The sequence below is a fragment of the Wasmannia auropunctata genome, unplaced genomic scaffold, assembly GCF_000956235.1.
Source record: "Wasmannia auropunctata unplaced genomic scaffold, wasmannia.A_1.0 LD335988.1, whole genome shotgun sequence".
NCBI classification, from domain to species: domain Eukaryota; kingdom Metazoa; phylum Arthropoda; class Insecta; order Hymenoptera; family Formicidae; genus Wasmannia; species Wasmannia auropunctata.
The window spans coordinates 562,078-580,170 of record NW_012026902.1 but is presented as its reverse complement, the minus strand read 5'-3'; the positions used below and the strand labels follow the sequence as shown (position 1 = coordinate 580,170).

The following is an 18,093-nucleotide window of genomic DNA, read 5'->3' as shown; positions in this document are numbered from 1 at the left end:
AATGTGAAGAAAAAAAAATCTTTAGACATTAAGGCAAGTTGTGTCATAGTTAGTTAAGAGATCTAGGGAGACTCTTAGGAAGTCGAATAGGTGCTGTAATAAAACAAAGTTTAACACAAGAAACAAGTCAGAATTAGATTTTTCATGAATAAAGTAAATTAAAAAATTAAAAAAAAGAATGAAAAAACTCGAGATAGGAGGAACGTAAAGAAAAAAAAAATAAGGAACGTAACACACGCGACGTTGACGACACAAGGGGCATAAGCCACTAAAAAGTGCCCTTAGTTTATTTTGGATCGTTTAAAAAAACGCTAGTCTTTGTGTGTGAGAGAGAGAGAGAGAGAGCGAGAGAGAACGAGAAAAATATAGTAATGTGGGGGTTTTTTTAGATAGGTTCTTCGGAGAATAAGCAGGCAAACAAATGAAAAAAGAAGAAAAAAAAGGAAAAAGGATTTAAAAAACAATCGTGCGACGATAAAGAGAAAGAGAGATAGAGCGAGAGGGCCGACGAAAGTGTACGAGCGAGAGGAAGAGAGTGTGCGCATGTGTGTACGTAGGTGTGTGCGTAACTTCGAAGAAAAAAAAGATAACGCGTACTCTCGAAGAACCGTCATCTGCCTATTTTACACACAGCACATGCTTACAAGGAATACATATATATACACACACACACACACACACACACATACACACACTTGTACAGAAAGGAAAAAAAGAGGGAAAAAATGTGCGTGCGCTACTGCGGAGTGTGTATGCACACTCTCCGCTGCTCCTGTATTATTACCGCGTAACACCCTATGTGTGTCTCTACTATAGGGGCGTGCACTTGAATCGGTGGTCTTTTTAGAGTTACTTACGAGTAATGAAGAAACGGTTTGGTAAATAATTAAATAATTCGCGATGCGCGGGAAGAGCGAGTTCCCGGATTCGTCACGATTATCATCCCTTATTTTTGATCAATAAACGATCTGTTTTTGGGGATTTATGGCGAGTGACACGACTCTTACTTCACCCATCTGGCGCGGTTCTCCTTGAAGAAAAAGCCCAGAGAGGAATGAAAGCGGCTGCTAATCCAGGAGCAAAGCATTTTTTTTGTTAACATCCTTATCTATTAGTATTCTCGTTTTTTATTCTTTTTTATTACTACAAAAGATGCAATGAATTGTTTTGTTCATATCATCGATCGATAGATTTTTATAGTCTTCACAAATGTGAAATAATATTATGATTAAATATACAGTCGATTTCTCGATGAATTCGTAAATATACGCAAGTTTCATTTTCAAAGATCGATATAAAAAAAAGCACATTCAACACAAATGCAAAGAAATTCTTCAGACGAATAAAAATTAAATTACATAAACATTACAAAAAGTAATTTGGACACCTGTTGCATAATAACAATCTATTATTAATTTTCTAATTTTTTAAATCATTTACTATTAATATGATAAATTCATATTATCTTATGAAATAAAGGGAGTTCCAGTCATTTCAATATGAACAATGTTTTATAACAAATTCTATACCGTATTTGTAATTAGCGCTCTATATCCAGTTTTTGAATATCCTTAATGTGTTGTCCGCACCGCCAGACATTATCAGCTCACGATTCGACCAGTCGCAGCAGAGCACTTTGTCCTCGTGTCCCAGAAGATCAAATAATGGTGCCTTGGGACTGAAAAGGTAGTAAAAGTTAATTTTGCATAAATGTCATATCGGTTAATACTGTTACTTGTTCAGTTTTCAATTTACTGCAATAAATATTTGGATCTAAAAATTTTAATTTGAAGATAATTTCATCGAATCTATTATTTTATTTCAATAAATCTATAATTTAATACTAAGGTAGCGGTTCATAACCAAATGAAATTTCGCAAAATCTGCATTCTTTTAACGTAACATTTAAGAATAGTTTTTTAAATAGATATTTTAATCTGCAAATAACCTTCTGGTGTCCCAGAGCTTGACGATATTATCATACGCTCCTGAAATAAAGATGTGCTCGCTCTCAGTCGACCAGCGTACGGACACCACCCATTGCGTATGAGAGGTGAACCTAGCTTTCACAATTGCACCTTCTGAAATATATAATCGTAAATAAGTTTGAATTATTCGCTTAGCGCAACATTAAGTCTCTTCAAAGATCAATTTTCGTAATCTAAAATTTAATTTTCGACTTTTTAACTTTATCAATAAAATTCGTAATCTTGATTTCTAGAGAACGAAAAATTAGAAAAATATAGGAGGACCTGTAGATCTCGGATCATACAGTCGCACATGTTGATCAGCGGATCCTGCTAGCACAACACGCGATAGCGGCGAGTAGTCAATGTCGAAGAAACTCTTGTCACCATGGATTTCCTGCTTGATGCCGTTTAGTTCGGCATCCCAAATTTTTATGGTATGATCCCACGAGCCTGTGATGATTTCCGTTTTGTCGGACCACACGACTCCGCTAATCGCTTGCTTGTGTCCTTTCATCGCGCATTTCGGCGCCTGTACGTAAAACAAATGCAATGATTTCAGTATACTTTTTTCGTAAATTTTTAAATAATAATCGATATTTATTAATATTTTATTTTTATTTTATTTTATTTGCATGGCAAATCGTTAGAAGTATAGTTCATAGCATTGAAATGTCTATCAAGCATCGGATGTGTTAGCATGAATTTTGATAGAATTAATAATAAACATACTTTCGTCTCATTCACGTATTCCAATCTTGCCTTTTTTGACGCGGATTCTCCATCATTTTCTTCTCGTTTAGCTTAAGAAAATGAAAAAGATTTGTCTTAATAATTAATATTTCACGTTGTAAAATTTTAATTTTTCAATAATATATATTGAAATTTGAATAGTATGGTCTTCAATTTCTTGTGCTATTGTACTTACATGTTGACCATATGTATAACATATTATCCCAGGCACCGGTTGCCATTAACGTTTTATCGTAGTTAACGCCGACTGTTTCAATGCTTCCTCTGTGACCTTTGCAAACCTGTACGCATTCCACCGAATTCTTTGCTATATCCCAGCTCCATATCATGCAGGTCTGATCCATCGATGCGCTATATACACATGTAAATGTAAAATTATATGATAACCGCTCGTCATTCACGATTGAAAGTCCACTTATGTACCTCAGAAATGTTTTCGCGTATTAATTTGCACGAGCCTACTTGACTACGTATGAGGAGAGAAATTCGTACGCATACAAAATCCAAAATACATAAAATTGATACATTCTTGGCAACTACCTAACGAAGGAGGCGTTGTCGTCGTTGACAGTTATCCAGGCCACCGCTCTGATGGGGGATTTATGTCCTGGAATCACAAGCTGATGACTGCCTGTCAATTTCCAAATATGTAGCATATTGTCGTAACAACCAGTTAGGATCCTAAACAGAATCATTTGAGATATTAATACTCCAATTATGTTTTAGGGACATAACATGCGTTTTGAAATTATGCTCCATTCTCTTTTTTAATTCTCATAATTATTGGGAACAAACCATTTTCCACAAACAGCAACAGCCGACACCCAATCGTCGTGAACTAGACAATCCTGTGGCTCTGGCGGATAATACTTCTCCACATACTCCACATCTATCACCTCCTCTGTAGAAACTTCCCTATCAGCGATGTGTTCTAGCAAGGAGCTACGTAGAAACTGTGAGCAAATCAGGAAATCAAACTCCACTTGGCGCCGGATTGCATTCGACTCTGTAAATAATCAATTTGATTTTTAAAGCGACGAGAAAGTTCTTTCGCATAATTTAATTTGTACAATTAGATAATTATAGAATATACAAAATTAAATCCTAAAATTACTTTAATGTTAAATATGTTAGATTTAAAAATTGAATTGTTAGGTTTGGAAAGAAACAGGGAAACGGATGATACAACATGTTAGAGCGACTTCTATTATGAGGCGCTTCCTCACCTCTCAGAAGTTCGTTTATCAAGGTATTTAATTCTTCGGGGATTATCGAGCTGTGAACCGATAGGGGATAATCCGGTACTGCATATCTAGAATTGTTAAAGTTAAAATGTAAACTCTCGAAACGAATGCTCGACGATAAAGGGGAAAAAGTAAAATAAATTCTTACTGTTGCTGCTTAGTTACAAAACGTATTTGTATCTGGGCCTCGTCCTTATTAGTGCTGACGGCATTATCTTTCGATTTCATTTTAAGACGATTCTTTTTAACGGACGCAATTTCCATGGCAATCCTGTCGAATTTTTTCTGATTTCCCAATTAATAGATTCCTAACCTCACTTCACCGCCACGAATTTCAAACGAGGCGTGCAATGTGTGCACGTGCACCAACGAGACGTGCGTTCGATATGTGGACAGAAATACTTTTTTTCGATGTGTTTTCGAATGCTCCGAAAACGCGATTATAGGTTAGAAAATCAATATATATAATATGTATATTTTATCATTTTCAAGAAGATTACAAAATTATATAAAATAATTTATTTATATCTCATAAATATTCTTCTACGCTTATTACCGCATATATTAAATTAAAATTAATTTAAAAAATCGCAATTCCTGATGGAATATACATATTTCAAGTTTGGAGATTTTAAGTCACGATAATCAAAAGCACCGACGAGGTATTATTAATTAAAATCAGTATAGTCAAAGGCAATTAATTTGTGTAACTCTGGCTCGAGGATAATTGAAGAACGATGACATTATTAATCTGCACGTTGCAGCTGTATATACCGACAGAGAGAGAGCGTCTGGTACCAAAGATAAACATAATAGAGATCGCATATGTAGATGTCTCTACGATATTCCTCATCCGCCGGTTCCTCCGCCGAATGCTCGCCGACGTTGCCGACCGAACTGGGCAGAACCGCGTTTTGCGTTTGGTCGATACATATACCCGCCGCTCATCGTCGCATATATAAGCGTAAAAAACACGGGGACGATGACGGAGCGGGTGGTCGTCGTCGCCGCGGCGATCTGAAGCGGGAAGTGCTTGTGTCACTAGAGGTATTTGTCGGTTCGGTGCTCGTGTTCGCGAGAAGCTCGCCGCACGGTCGCCGAAGAGGGCGAGTCCAACAACCGGGAGCGGACCGGGAAGGAGAGCCACGCGCGATCTGCAATTCGCGATTCCCGCGACCGAGGACTGGCGCGTCACGAGGGTGCCGCAACCGGGAAAGGTCAACCCCGGCGGTTTGGCCGTGCGTGCATGTGTGTGCGCGTGTGATATGCCGGTGCCCCACTCTCTGGTGCAGCACGATATCGTTCGTCCTTTAAAACTAACCCTTCCTCGCCTCGCGGCCCCAAGGGACCCGGGGGTTCGGCCGAGCACGCCGCCGTGGTCGTCGTCGTCGTCGTCGTCGTCGTCGTCGTCGTCGTCGTCGTCGTCGTCGTCGTCCGCTACTATGCGCATTACGCATTAACAGAGCGTATAAACGCCGTGATCGAGGTAAGCCGGATGAGCCTGTTTCCTTGTACGTACATGTGCATGTATATGTAAAGCGATTTATTTTTGTGCGCGTCCGAAGATCGATCAGCGAGTGCTTTTCGGTTTCTCTGTCTACGCCTCTCTCTCCGTTGGGGGTGGAAGAACGTGTGCGAGGGCGAGTTCTGAGGGTGAATTGCGTCGCGTCGCGTCTACCTCCGGATGCCGAAATACGAAGAGGAAAGGACGTGGGGAGGGATGGGGTGTTTCTTACGTTCACAGAGCGTGATTCTGAATCGTTCAAATGGAATAGGATATTAGCTTGTTGTTTATACTGATGTAATTAATTATCTACTTTGAATTATCTTGCAACTTGAAGTAGAAAAGATTTTTTATGCGATATTGTAATAAAAATGTACTACTCCTATTTTATAATTTGAAGTATATGTATAATATGTAGGCAGTGTGCTGTAAAATCAACAAAACTGCAAGATTTGTCGTTGCATCGTAATTAAAAAAATAAATACCTTCCGAAAGTAAAATTACGAGATTCAATTAAGTCTATGAAAAATCAACAGCATTCTGAGTGCTTCTATGAAGCCACCAAAGAATTGATTGAGCATAGAAAAGGAATTTTATTAGATGCTGCTGTATTTGATACATGTATATCTTTAACATATATATATCCGTTTTGCATACACGAATGTAAAGTAAATTTTAAACTGTAATAATAATAAAATTATATTCCAGGTTTAATTGATTTTTGTTTACTTTAAGAATTTTTTGAGCGTTTTCGTTAATTTTAAGGAATATTAAAATGTATGATCTTTAAAAATTCACATCTGAATATTTATATTCAGATGCGATAGCAAATTAACATTTATATAACAAGAATTTTTCCTTTTTCGCTCCTTTCTTATTGCTAGCTTGTTTTTAATATGAAAACTTAATCTAATACATCTAAAAAAAAACTCATATTCACATGTCTCTTTCCTTTTTTCTTTTTTCTAAAGCGTACATATATATACTTCATACATATATTGTAAAAGCAACTAAAAAAAACAGATATAATCATATTCTTATATATTCGCAAATAAAGACAACATAGTTGGAAAGAGAATGACCTATTGTAAGCCTGATGACTCGCATGATTTAGCGTGATTTATACACACCGCGGCATACAACATTAGTCAATGACACGAATACGGAATAGCACGTTGTGCGTCACGGGGGAGGGGGATAAACATTGGATTTACGAGTCAAGGATATCGATTTTTTAATTTGACAGCAGAAGACCTCGATTTTCTTGTTTAACCGCGAAGTAAATAATAAATCGATAAACGAAAAAAATATTAAATTAAAGGAGAGATAAAAAGCATGGAATTGCATGGATTGTGTTAGTTTAATATTAACTATAATATTAACTATATTGAGTACAGGTGTTGCTACATTCTAGAAATATTATTAAAATTACAATCTAGGAAAAAATTTCAATATTTAATATTATGCAACATTAAATTGACACTTTGTTTTCATTAAATTTTATTTTTATTTAAATCAAAAGTCTGAATATGTTTTTAAAATATAGATTAGAAAACTTGTTTTCTGGATGAGAAAAAGTTGTGAGAAAAAACTAATGTCAGCAGTGACTATTTATATTAATTTAAATGACTTTATTCGACTTACAATTAGTAATGTACCTTTTGCATCAATATTTTCTACACTAATGCAATCTTCGGACTTATGTTCTTTTGCCGGTTACAGCATGTACGCGCTGCAGATGCAGACCGCCTGCCAGGGCGAGGGCACCGGTGAGCCCGATGACCCCAGCAGCCTTCATCAGGAACCAGTACGACCTGCCACCCAAGATTGTAGCTCTTTTGATATTGTCAGAGCCACTCAGGTAATTTCAGCGATCGTGAATTGAAGAACCTATTCACATCTTTTTACTTAAATATTTTTACTTTTAAAAAATGAAGATTATATTATATTTAGCGAAAGATAAATTCATGAAGCATGCAATTCGCATTACTAAATATACCAATTTAAGGTGATTGAACGAAATATATTTGCAGTATGGGGCGTTGGAAAGAGTGACACAATTGGTGGAAGCTGGTGCCGACGTGAACCAGCCAGATTCGGAAACTGTGACGTTACTGCATTGGGCTGCCATAAACAATCGCAAAGATATTGTTAAATATCTCATTGCGAAGGGAGCTGTAGTCGATGCTATTGGTGGTGAATTGGCTTCCACACCATTGCATTGGGCCACGAGGTCAGTATTTTAATAAGTATCATAATATTATTGTAAATTGACCGATAAATGATTTAATTAGAATAATTGAAAACTTTAGAAATAAATAATTTTATGCAATGCCTAAAGCTTTCTATTTTCCATAGATTTTTTTAGCATGTTGTCCATTTTTTTTTTTAATATAAAAATATAAGAACTTAAAAAAAAACTTTAATTGTGTTTCTAGACAAGGCCATCTCTCCACGGTTGTGATACTGATGAGAGCAGGTGCAGATCCAACCTTGAGGGATTCCGAAGGTTTCTCCTGCATACACCTGGCGGCACAATTTGGCCACACGGCCATAGTGGCGTATTTGGTAGCGAAAGGCGTGAATCCAAATATGCCAGACAGAAGTGCCATGACGCCCCTCATGTGGAGCGCTTATAAAGTCAATAGGTACACAGAGCACCGAATTAATATTCTACAAACGACTCGTTTTTTCCAATAGAATAATGTTACGTTGGTTACTTTAAAGTCTTTCTTTTTACAGTCTAGATCCAACACGGCTGTTGTTGACTCTAGGTGCATCGCACTCACTTACCGATAATTTGCATGGTAACACGGCTCTCCATTGGGCCATTATAGCAAAAAACAACACGGCAATATCTACCTTAGTACAACACGGAGCCTCGTTAGACCTGCCCAATTTCCAAAATGAGACGCCGATGACGCTGTTGGGTCCGCATATCGGCGCTGCGTGGCTAGGACATAAAATCAGTCATGAGATTAAGGAGAAGCAAGGTCGTACGAGAACATGGTGTAGAGATAAGGTAATGATGACGTCACAAGCGTTTCATAATATGTCATAGTATCTGTGGGTTCTTTAGAATTACACACTTTAAAGAAGCATTTGAGTGAGAATTAAGCTAGACTTTTGCAGCTCTTCTATACGATTGTTTCATCATCGTGTATTTGTCTTGCAGAGAATCCGTTGGTATTGCATGGCCAGTACGCCGTTTATAGCATTTTATGTGATCGGTATGGTTCTACAGAGTGGATGGGATTATTTATTAAAACTAGGTGCCTTTATCACCCTTTATGTAGCGGTGTATCTAATGAACCATTTCGTGTTCGACGAACGGCTGTTCCACATTTTGCCAATGTCAATTTATTTGGCAACCAAGGTGAGTGTAATTCCGAGACAAATTCTAGATAACTGCGAACGTTTACGATTAGTTTCTGATAAGCTGCTAAGCGTGATAAGTAACATTGTCGATAAGGTGATAAGCTCAAGAGATAGTGTTAACGCAGTACTAAATAAATATTGCAATAATATATTATGAATAAAATAAAATTATTAGTAGCGCCCAATAAAAATATATAGTTAATGTTAAAATATTATTTATTAATATTGAGAAATATTTTGAAGTTCTTGTGTTAATGAACAATTATATCAATACAATATATCGATTTACTACCTTTTGAGCTATATAATTAATTATAAATTATATGCTGATTCTTTTTCTTACTCTTTTCAGATGTGGATTTATGTCACATGGATATTCTGGCTAGGTATCCATGCAGCATGGTATTTATGGTTGTTATTAGTCGGTGGATCTGTTCCTCTCTGGATATGCTTCCTGCAGTCTTGGCGGGGTGATCCCGGAATTATCACGGCTACTCACGAGGATAAATTAAATGTATCTCTTGTTGTTTTAGATGTAAAATCATTTCACGTACATGATCGACAAATTTATGTGTATCTTTATTACAGACGATAATTGAATTGGCTGAGTCAGGTGGTTTCGAGCCACAGTGGTTCTGCAGTAGTTGTTTAGTTAGAAGACCCATGAGATCTAAACACTGTTCCACATGTGACCGTTGTGTAGCACGATTCGATCATCACTGTCCATGGGTTAATAACTGCATAGGTAAGAATATGAATGTTCTGTTAGTATCAATTTATAATAATAGTACTTTTTTTGTTAAGTTTACTATATCTGTTTATTCAGATTTTGATTAGTTAAAATAAGATAGTTGCTATCAATATCCTATATAATTTTCAGGTGCACATAATCACAAGTATTTTCTTGGATTTCTGGCGTCTTTGCTGGGATTGTGTATCGTTATTTTGTCCGCCAGTGTACAATACTGGCAATTCGAGTGTTGGTCAAATTTAACGAACGGTCATAGCGCGGACAACTATCTAGTGGCTGCAGCTACCTGCGACGCTTGGGTGATGTGGGTAGTAGCTAACACGTCCCTGCATTCTTTCTGGGTCGGGACTTTGTTGGCGTGTCAATGTTACCAGGTATATGTCGATATATATACATATATATATAATAGAATTATCTTCGATAAAAATGAGGGAGCTTTTGATTTCTTAATTGTATTAAGCCGTAATTACTAGTGATACATTAGCGATTGAGATTGAGATTGGATTGGAATTTGACCAATCAGAAGAAAAATAACTAATATGAAGTTCAGTAAATTTTGCTTTGATTTGTCAAATATCAATTCAATCTCAATCGCTAATGTGATTTACTGTGAGTGTATTATTATATATACATTTTTATGTGTTTGCGTAGATCATGGTCCTGGGAATGACAACGAATGAACGTATGAATGCCGGTCGTTACAAACACTTCAAGCAGGGGAACCCATTCCATCGCGGCGCCTTGCAGAATGCCGCCGACTTTTGTAACTTCAGCTTTTGCGGATTGAAGGCGAAGCCCAGCTCGGATTGGTTGCACAGTTTCGATCTCAAGCAAAGCATCGAGAAGTTACCTTTGCTCGCGCAAAAAGATAATTTTCAGTACGTTTAGAGTTCTGTAAGCAGCCGTGAGAAGCTAATTGTACACACATACATACACCATATCACTTATGCCTGACGTACTCCTTGGGCCACCAAAGAGTTACCGCAAACATGTAAGTGACTTTCCAGTACGGCAGTAACTATGCATACACGAACGATTTCATTTGCATATTCTCTAAAATAGCTCTAATATACAACAATCGTTGAATGACAATTTTTCGACTCGCATGTCGTAAAAGATGTTATATTGCGCGAATGTGCATATCCCACCTATATTCTTAAAGATATCGATGAGTAATAAAATACAAATGCACAAATTTCATGATTCAAATTAATCATCTTTGTTGCCCAAATATAATGCACATAATATGACACATGAATAAATTTCTGTATCGTTTCACTTTAAAGTGATAAATGGGGAGAAACACATGTAAAAAGGAAACTGAAGATTAGAAAACTAATCTGTGACATAGAAATTGGGCAGTATAAGGTTGCTAATAATTTCTTCAATCAATCATTTTAATTATGCATCATTCTATTTATATAACTAATATCCAAGTTTCTTTTAACCAAACTATAGGATAACTATTGTTTATATTAAACGCGTATTGTAAATATTTATCTTGAATCGTATTCATTTATTCATATTTATCGATCATTCCACATCTGATTTCAATATTGCAATTCATAAACAGCAACTAATAATTCAACAGATACTTGGCTTTTTCAAGAAGTAAATGCACTTAGAGCTTGAAAGTATGTAACTATTTAGTGATTATAAATTTATAAATCTAAATACCTTTAATTACTATGATTACAGTTATTTTATCATCAACAGAATAATTGGAAATCTATATATTTCTCATTGACGCAAATATCCGGAGAATATTTATATGCATTTATTCACGATGAATTCTACAATTTGCGCGTATAATTGAAAAAATTAATAAATACATAATATAATAAAATTTATTGAAAAACAAGAATTAAATATGCAAATAATGCAATGTTTAAAATTTGTATAAGGCGTAAAAGTGAAATAAATAATAAAGATGTGGGGCCTATACATCGCTATAAATGTGTATAAATTATGCAAATTAGAACGCATAAAGAAAATCAAATGCTGTGTCGTAGAATTATAGCCAAAAGAGAACTACAGCTATTTATACTGTTTAGTCTATATTGTTCGTATTTGTAAGAGACTCTACCTGAATTAAGTGCCATGTTATGCTTCTTGAAATGCATTTATGTACTCGACATCACAAACTTTTGTTGAGATCAACTACTATTCGTATTGGTTACTGTTGCGACTAAAATGTAATATTTATAATAATAATGCGATATTTGCGATCACAAATCAATATTACAAATTATTCGTAATATTTATTTAAGCACTATGTTAATAGCGTATATGAAGCATATCTTGTCAGACAAAAAACGTTTAGGTCACAAAGTCGCTTTTTATATGTTAAACAAAGAGTAAGTCTAGAGTATTGTTACGCAACAATGAAATGATTTAACTCGACTAAATACGACAGAGATTGCTCTGTGTGTATTGTAATTTAATATTTAACTCCAAATCGATAATTCTTCCAAATTATATGTACAAATTATTGCAGAAAAAAAATGAAAATTATTGCTTGTACATTCCAATTAACGGTAGCATTTTATAATGAGGGTGTAGGAAATGTCAATTTATAGATATCTCGTCAAAACTTTTAATTTTACATAAGTTGATTGATGAAGAAATATATTGTATTATTTTTTAGATGCGCTCATGGAAGTTGCATAAGTGCAACGTAAAGTAGATTTTTTTTAACTAAGTCTAGAAAGAAACATTTTATGATTTACTAAGTTTGAAGTATTCTTATTTTCTAGGAAAAAATAACTTCAGTGTGATGACTCTTGATTTCAATGAGTGCACATAAAAGTGATTCGATCAAAGATAGGATATCTGCACAGTACAGCTTTGATTTATGATACAAATATATACATTTAGTATATGTAGAATTATCCTAATTACGCAACCATAAGAATATGCTAGAAAAATCGCGCTTGGTGCGTTGAAACGCTAATGATATCGACGAAATTTCATTCAATTATAACCAATTCAGTAATCTTTTATTAGTAAATGTAAATGTTGTATATTTTGACGCGTCTGTAAGTATTTCAGTTTTATTTTATCGAGTCTAACATAAGGACTTTTTATGATTCAAGCGGAATACGTCTTCGAGATCATTTAACTCTAGCTTCGATTTACCGGTTGTATTAGTTCATACGGATTTTCCCGCCCGACGACTTCTTGTACAGAACGATAAAAAAAAATATTCGCGTACAAAATGTTGAGAAACATACAGATAGTTTTAATATGGATATACTTGATATAGCAATCATGCAATTACTGCAAAACGAGTACTCCATGTCAATGTTGTTAGCAAAAGATACATATATGAATATTATAAATATAGCAATATATACATAAAATATATAACTGATTGTACTGTAATATCATTTGTCGGACAATTGTGTTTGTCAAAAGGATTACTTTGCGTCGGACGGCTCGATTCGCGATTGTTACATTTAATTATTTTTATTTTTTAATCTAGTCCAACTGAGATTCGTGTAGCAAACAATAGCATTGATATATTTTTTTGTTAACTATTGTGTTGTGATTACTTCCTATACGAGAAGATCTCTAACAGTCAAAGTAAGCTGTATTAATATTAACTTCTTCTAATGTATTATGTAATTTGGAGATTAGGATCGAGAGAAATCGATATAATTTCGTTGAATTTCATAAGACGAACAACGTAAGTGCATAACAATTCGCGTTTATTTGCGTTATAAACGTGACGTGACGATTGACATAGTGTCCAAATTTTCACGTAAATTATACCGATTTCCGTCCTCACAAATCATGAGTATCAATGCGTCGTTAATGATATATGATACAAAAGTAATAACACATTTTTACAGCCGGGAAAATATACATGTAGCGTCATAATAAATGTTATTAACACACGCGCACGTTTCTTACATCGCTACGTCTCTTCTTAAGATCCATAAAGATAATTTTAAGATTATACGAAATATATCTTGGAGATGGATTCACTGATATAAAAGTTATAATTCACGATGCGACACTTTTATCGTTACTGTGATTTGCGAGGTAAATACGAAAAACATGTAATATGCATACATTGAATGTTCGAATTGCTGTTAAATTTTTGACGAATTATAACATATATACACGATGATGGTGCGTTATTTACTATCTTTTTATGTGATAATCGTCCTATTCTGCTTCCAACTCTGTTCGTTGTAAATAAAAGTCTAATATGTCTAATACTTACTTCGTTCGAGAGAAACTTCGAAGCAAAACTCTGTATGTGTGTGTTGTGCTTTTTTCCAAAAAAACAGAATTAAATGTGCTTTATGTGTTCCTTTTTTAATTTTTCCTGCAACATATATGTGCTGTAACGATAGATAAATCTGGAAAGTGTTTTTTTAATTGTAAGCAATTCTTAAAATAGTTCTCTACAATCGACTTCTATTCGTGATAACAACATTGTTTACTATAATTATTTATGTCTCTGTATAGTTTTGATAGGATGCTAAAATATTATGTGAATAAACAGCATCATTTCTTTATCTAATTTATTGATATAACATAAAATAAGTCTTTTTTAGCGAAAATTTTATTGAACTTCTCTTTTTTTGTATCTTAATTTTTAGTCTTTAATCATGACTTCCATGCATCCGTGTGACGTTCGAATTCGAATTTCCATACCGAAAACCCCCATACCCATAACTGATACGACTTGAATACGCAACGTATGTAGCAAGTCGCTTTTGTTATCGCCTTTGTTCCGAGTTTGAGTTATAGTTTGATTTGCGTTACTCGACGTGTTAATGTTAATTTAATTTTTCATGTATTTGATCGTAATGAAATGTGTTTAACATGGTCACCGGAGAGGATTGTTCCTGTGCCGACACGACGGAACCCTCCAATTTAACGTCCTTGCACTCGGACGATGCTACCTCGGCCGTAAATTCCGACGTAAATGTCGTCTGCACTAAAACGGTCGACAAGAGGAATGATGCCGTTGAGGAAGCTAAAGGTATATTTTTACACTTTTTTCCCTAATGTTCTACGAAAGTAAACTATATATATCTACAAAACGTCCCAAAATCATTGGCCGAATATTTTTTTGACAACATATTCATTAGCCGAACTGTCAATTTTTTTTATTCTCAAAAATATGCATAGAGGCAGATTTAATTTATTATTTTAATATCTTATTTCAATTTCGTCTTGCGTTAAGTCTATTCTATTTATTTTCATTTATTGTTGAAAAATCGTTTCATTTGCATCTTATATAGAAACGAACTGCAAGTATTCCGACGCATCGCTGGTTGCAACTTACTGTGTAACTGCAGCAGCCGATGTTCCGGCTGCGGCGCCAGGAAGACCAAATCGTCAATCGCAGCGAAAGAAATCGAGGAGTCAGCCACCTGCTACGCAACTCAAATCGAGTTTCCCGTGCCTTTGTCACAGTCACAAAATGTAACATTACCGCGCCTGTCTTATCTCATTAGCCGATCTATTTTTTTTTAAAGCAGACTTCTCGTTCCAGCAACGGCTACGTCTTGCCTGTGAAACTCAAGGAAGGTACATAGAGAGGTACCGTTGAGACTCGCCGAAAGTAATGACGATGGTTGTATTTTTTTTGTTTTTTTTTTCAGATAAACCACAATCACGACCGTTCTGGAGCCGGTTCGGCTGGAAACGACCGAGAAACGGCAAGAGGGACAAGATGTACGAGATAAAGCTGAAACAAGTTCAGTGTCCTCACTACGCCAAGCTGCGTGATCTGAGCGGCGCGCCTAAACAACAGCACCTCGACGCGCTGCAATTGCCGTACGAATTTCAACCTTTCGTCTCGCGCGAAGAACTGTCGGAAGGGATACCGAGTAAGAATGCTAAGTACGAGGCCAGCAAATTGAAACCACCTAAATATCCAACGAAAACGAAACTCAAGAGGGAGGAAGTGGCGGAGAAAATCGAGATCTACTATTTTGATCACGGAAACTCCGCGTGGGTATCAATTCCGCTTGACGAGAATACTTTCTCAAATATAACGGATGTTCTCCAATTTGCCTCACGCTCTCTTGCAGCGAGCTCTCCTGAATCTTGAAAATAATTTCTGAATTAATTACAATCAAACGATCAAAGAAACAGTAATCAATCACTTGGACATAACAACCTCTTGCAGATATTATCGAACAACCGACTGCCATCCTGTACTAATTACGGACAAGTGCGCCGAAAAGACCGACCAGGCGGCGACTCGCTTTTGGGCGGAGATCTTCGGCACGATTCACATTGGTATCGCCTTCGTCACGGCCTTTATTTTGCAGCTTCTACGCTTTGTGCTCTACAGCGTGATCCGGCCGTTGACAGTGGGGATACTTCAATTGATAGCGGATTACTTTGTGAAACCGCTGCTGTCCATTCTGTTCAACGCTCTTGTACAACCGATATTGATTCTGTTTTACAACATCGCGACGTCGTTGAGGGATCTTTGCGAGCCGATAGCCGAGGCGATGGGTCTGTTCCTGCGAGAGATCGCGAACCTCTGCGCCGCGATCAGGATCGTGGAGGTGAAGCACGTTCACACGCCGATCGCTGCTTCCACTTGAGCTCGTACGCAAAAATTGGCGATTCTTGACGATCGAGGCTTTGGTAACTTAACTAAAGACTGTCGAAGGATTTTCGCGAATCTGGGGATCAGGCACACATTTCTGAGAGGAATCTGTGTTCTCCTGCGCGATGCACGTCCAATTCATCACCAACAACACATGCCTTAACACCAGGTATATATTTGGTATTATTTTAACTTTACAATATTATTATTGTATCATTTTTTTACAGAACAAATTATCTCTTATAGCAACTAGCTTTGTCAATAATAATCAATATTCGTTCTTTGTCACTCTCGCGCATTCTCTCTCTCTCTCTCTCTCGTTCGCTCTCATCTTTCTTTCTTTCTCTCTCTCTCTCTCTCTCTCTCTCTCTCTCTCTTTCCCTTTCTCGTGTATCTTACCATTTAATAAATTATGTACAATCTCACAAACAACAAACGGAGGAACCTAATTACATCATGTAGTTGTTCACACTTTGCTATGTACAGGTACTACTGGTATATTTTTTTTCTTGTTTTTTTTTACAGAATCGCTGTTTTTTCTCATTCTCTCTCGCATTCTCTCACTCTCTTTCTCTCGCGCTCTCATACATCTTCTTTCTTACCGGCCGATCGTATCGCGATGAACTTTATTTTTTCGCATATAATCTACAAAAAGAAAAAAAAAGGAGACAAAAAGAAACCGAATGAACGAACGTATCGCCTATCGTCACCTAGTCTCAGGAACTGCAACCTCTGCTCGCTCGCTATAACGCATCGCAGCGATCTAGGTGGTACTGCTAGTGTTTGTGGTGGTCGGAGTCTCCTGGATGGCTAAGGTCTGCGAAGGCGCGGATGTCGAGTCACCTGTAAGCAAACAACCAAAGGGATCAATAATATAAAATCAAGCCTGTATCTCTCAGGCCATAATCGACTAAATATACGCTTAAATGCACCGTAATTGGGTTCGTCCCTTAATCGCGTGTTTGTAACTGAGAAGGGAGCGAGAGCCTCCTCTCTGTAAGTCTATATGTCGACCATTATCGATAATGAACGTCGTAGAAGCGCTATGAAAAGCGCTTTCATACACGCTTATTCTTTTTTTTTTTTTTTTTAAATAAATAAGCCTCGATTTAATTCAATCATCTATTTCGATAAAGTATTACAGTAACGAGAAGGTTCCCTAGAGACATGACCCTATTGATCGTCAAGAAATAAATATTCCACCGCTCAAAACGCGCAATCCAGTCTCGGATCTCTCGCCGGCATTGCGTAATCGGCATCGATCAATACCGCATCGGTGGCGGCGACGACGGTCGCGGTGATAGCATATAAAACTTACCCAAGAGGGCGGCTTCCAAGTCCCCCAGGATCTCCGTCTCCTTGGGGTCTATAAGGTTGAAGCGTTGATTAAGGAGCGTGAGGTGGGCGAATACACAATTGAGGTGAGCGTGCAACCCCAAAAGCGCCACCTCCCTGAAGTGGCAGTGGTAGATGTGTGCCACTACGTGGTACAGTAGCCGCAGGATCTTACGCACTATCGACTCGAACGAGCTCGGGAACTCGTTTGCTGAAAAATATCACGGTGACATTAACATCGGTCGCTCTCGGACTGCGATTATGTAACGTAATCACGAATAAATATCACAATAATAAACCGCAATCGATAAATATGATATAAATCTCGGTAGCACGTAAATAAAGTGAACTTTGAACGTTTACTTATTAATTAATTATATATTGAAATACATCCCAGACACGACGAAAATTAAATACATATCGTTCAGGAAACAACTCACCATATTTTGTAGGGAATATAGTTTCGTCACTAACGGTGCGTTGCGTAAATGTCATAACGTAGTCTATATATTGTGGCGCCGCAACCCTCGTTTTCTTTCCCTTTTCGTCAAACCATAGATACGTTCTAGAACAAT

General features: G+C 36.6%; 4 protein-coding genes across 7 annotated transcripts in view; 2 read left to right on the top strand and 2 right to left on the bottom strand.

The window, feature by feature from the left end:
* Nucleotides 1-1,086: 1,086 nt before the first annotated feature.
* On the bottom strand, nt 1,087-4,348 carry LOC105454116 (ribosome biogenesis protein WDR12 homolog). Its single transcript, XM_011696488.1, has 9 exons — nt 4,113-4,348; nt 3,947-4,032; nt 3,516-3,726; nt 3,261-3,401; nt 2,896-3,071; nt 2,700-2,770; nt 2,253-2,499; nt 1,949-2,081; nt 1,087-1,678 (listed from the first exon to the last, which is right to left on the bottom strand). Exons 1-9 carry the CDS (start codon nt 4,226-4,228, stop codon nt 1,549-1,551), a joined length of 1,311 nt encoding a protein of 436 aa, XP_011694790.1. The 5' UTR covers nt 4,229-4,348; the 3' UTR covers nt 1,087-1,548.
* A 470-nt stretch (nt 4,349-4,818) lies between these two features.
* On the top strand, nt 4,819-10,792 carry LOC105454117 (palmitoyltransferase ZDHHC17). Of its 2 annotated transcripts, none has more exons than XM_011696490.1 (10): nt 4,819-5,450; nt 7,191-7,329; nt 7,502-7,701; nt 7,907-8,116; nt 8,211-8,490; nt 8,644-8,844; nt 9,199-9,360; nt 9,435-9,591; nt 9,727-9,971; nt 10,249-10,792. In XM_011696490.1, exons 2-10 carry the CDS (start codon nt 7,192-7,194, stop codon nt 10,483-10,485), a joined length of 1,830 nt encoding a protein of 609 aa, XP_011694792.1. In that variant the 5' UTR covers nt 4,819-5,450; nt 7,191; the 3' UTR covers nt 10,486-10,792. The 2 variants fall into 2 exon arrangements, with proteins under 2 accessions (XP_011694792.1, XP_011694791.1); XM_011696489.1 differs by having other exon boundaries at nt 8,196-8,490.
* Nucleotides 10,793-14,237: 3,445 nt separating this feature from the next.
* Nucleotides 14,238-16,352, top strand: LOC105454113. The gene is made up of 5 exons (XM_011696484.1): nt 14,238-14,596; nt 14,859-15,042; nt 15,113-15,147; nt 15,222-15,573; nt 15,752-16,352. Exons 1-5 carry the CDS (start codon nt 14,437-14,439, stop codon nt 16,176-16,178), a joined length of 1,158 nt encoding a protein of 385 aa, XP_011694786.1. The 5' UTR covers nt 14,238-14,436; the 3' UTR covers nt 16,179-16,352.
* The window catches only part of LOC105454114 (MOB kinase activator-like 2), a 26,834-nt gene continuing 25,079 nt past the window's right edge, over nt 16,339-18,093 (bottom strand). For all 3 annotated transcript variants that reach the window (XM_011696486.1, XM_011696487.1, XM_011696485.1), the window contains 3 exons: nt 17,959-18,083; nt 17,502-17,729; nt 16,339-17,026 (listed from right to left, as the gene is read on the bottom strand). In XM_011696486.1, the coding sequence (XP_011694788.1) occupies nt 16,947-17,026; nt 17,502-17,729; nt 17,959-18,083 (433 nt within the window). In that variant the 3' untranslated portion in view covers nt 16,339-16,946. The remainder of the gene's footprint in view (nt 17,027-17,501; nt 17,730-17,958; nt 18,084-18,093) is intronic.

Bases quoted from the DNA above. Each gene is read 5' to 3' on its own strand.
- LOC105454117 (XM_011696489.1), top strand. From the start codon at position 7,192: ATGTACGCGCTGCAGATGCAGACCGCCTGCCAGGGCGAGGGCACCGGT. The intron at 7,702-7,906 runs GTCAGTATTTTA...TTGTGTTTCTAG, and splicing joins CCATTGCATTGGGCCACGAG to ACAAGGCCATCTCTCCACGG. The intron at 9,592-9,726 runs GTAAGAATATGA...TATAATTTTCAG, and splicing joins ATGGGTTAATAACTGCATAG to GTGCACATAATCACAAGTAT.
- LOC105454116 (XM_011696488.1), bottom strand. From the start codon at position 4,228: ATGGAAATTGCGTCCGTTAAAAAGAATCGTCTTAAAATGAAATCGAAA. The intron at 3,072-3,260 runs GTAGTTGCCAAG...ATGTGTATATAG, and splicing joins GACAACGCCTCCTTCGTTAG to CGCATCGATGGATCAGACCT. The intron at 2,771-2,895 runs GTAAGTACAATA...CATTTTCTTAAG, and splicing joins GTTATACATATGGTCAACAT to CTAAACGAGAAGAAAATGAT.
- LOC105454113 (XM_011696484.1), top strand. From the start codon at position 14,437: ATGGTCACCGGAGAGGATTGTTCCTGTGCCGACACGACGGAACCCTCC. The intron at 14,597-14,858 runs GTATATTTTTAC...CATCTTATATAG, and splicing joins TGCCGTTGAGGAAGCTAAAG to AAACGAACTGCAAGTATTCC. The intron at 15,148-15,221 runs GTACATAGAGAG...TTTTTTTTTCAG, and splicing joins GCCTGTGAAACTCAAGGAAG to ATAAACCACAATCACGACCG.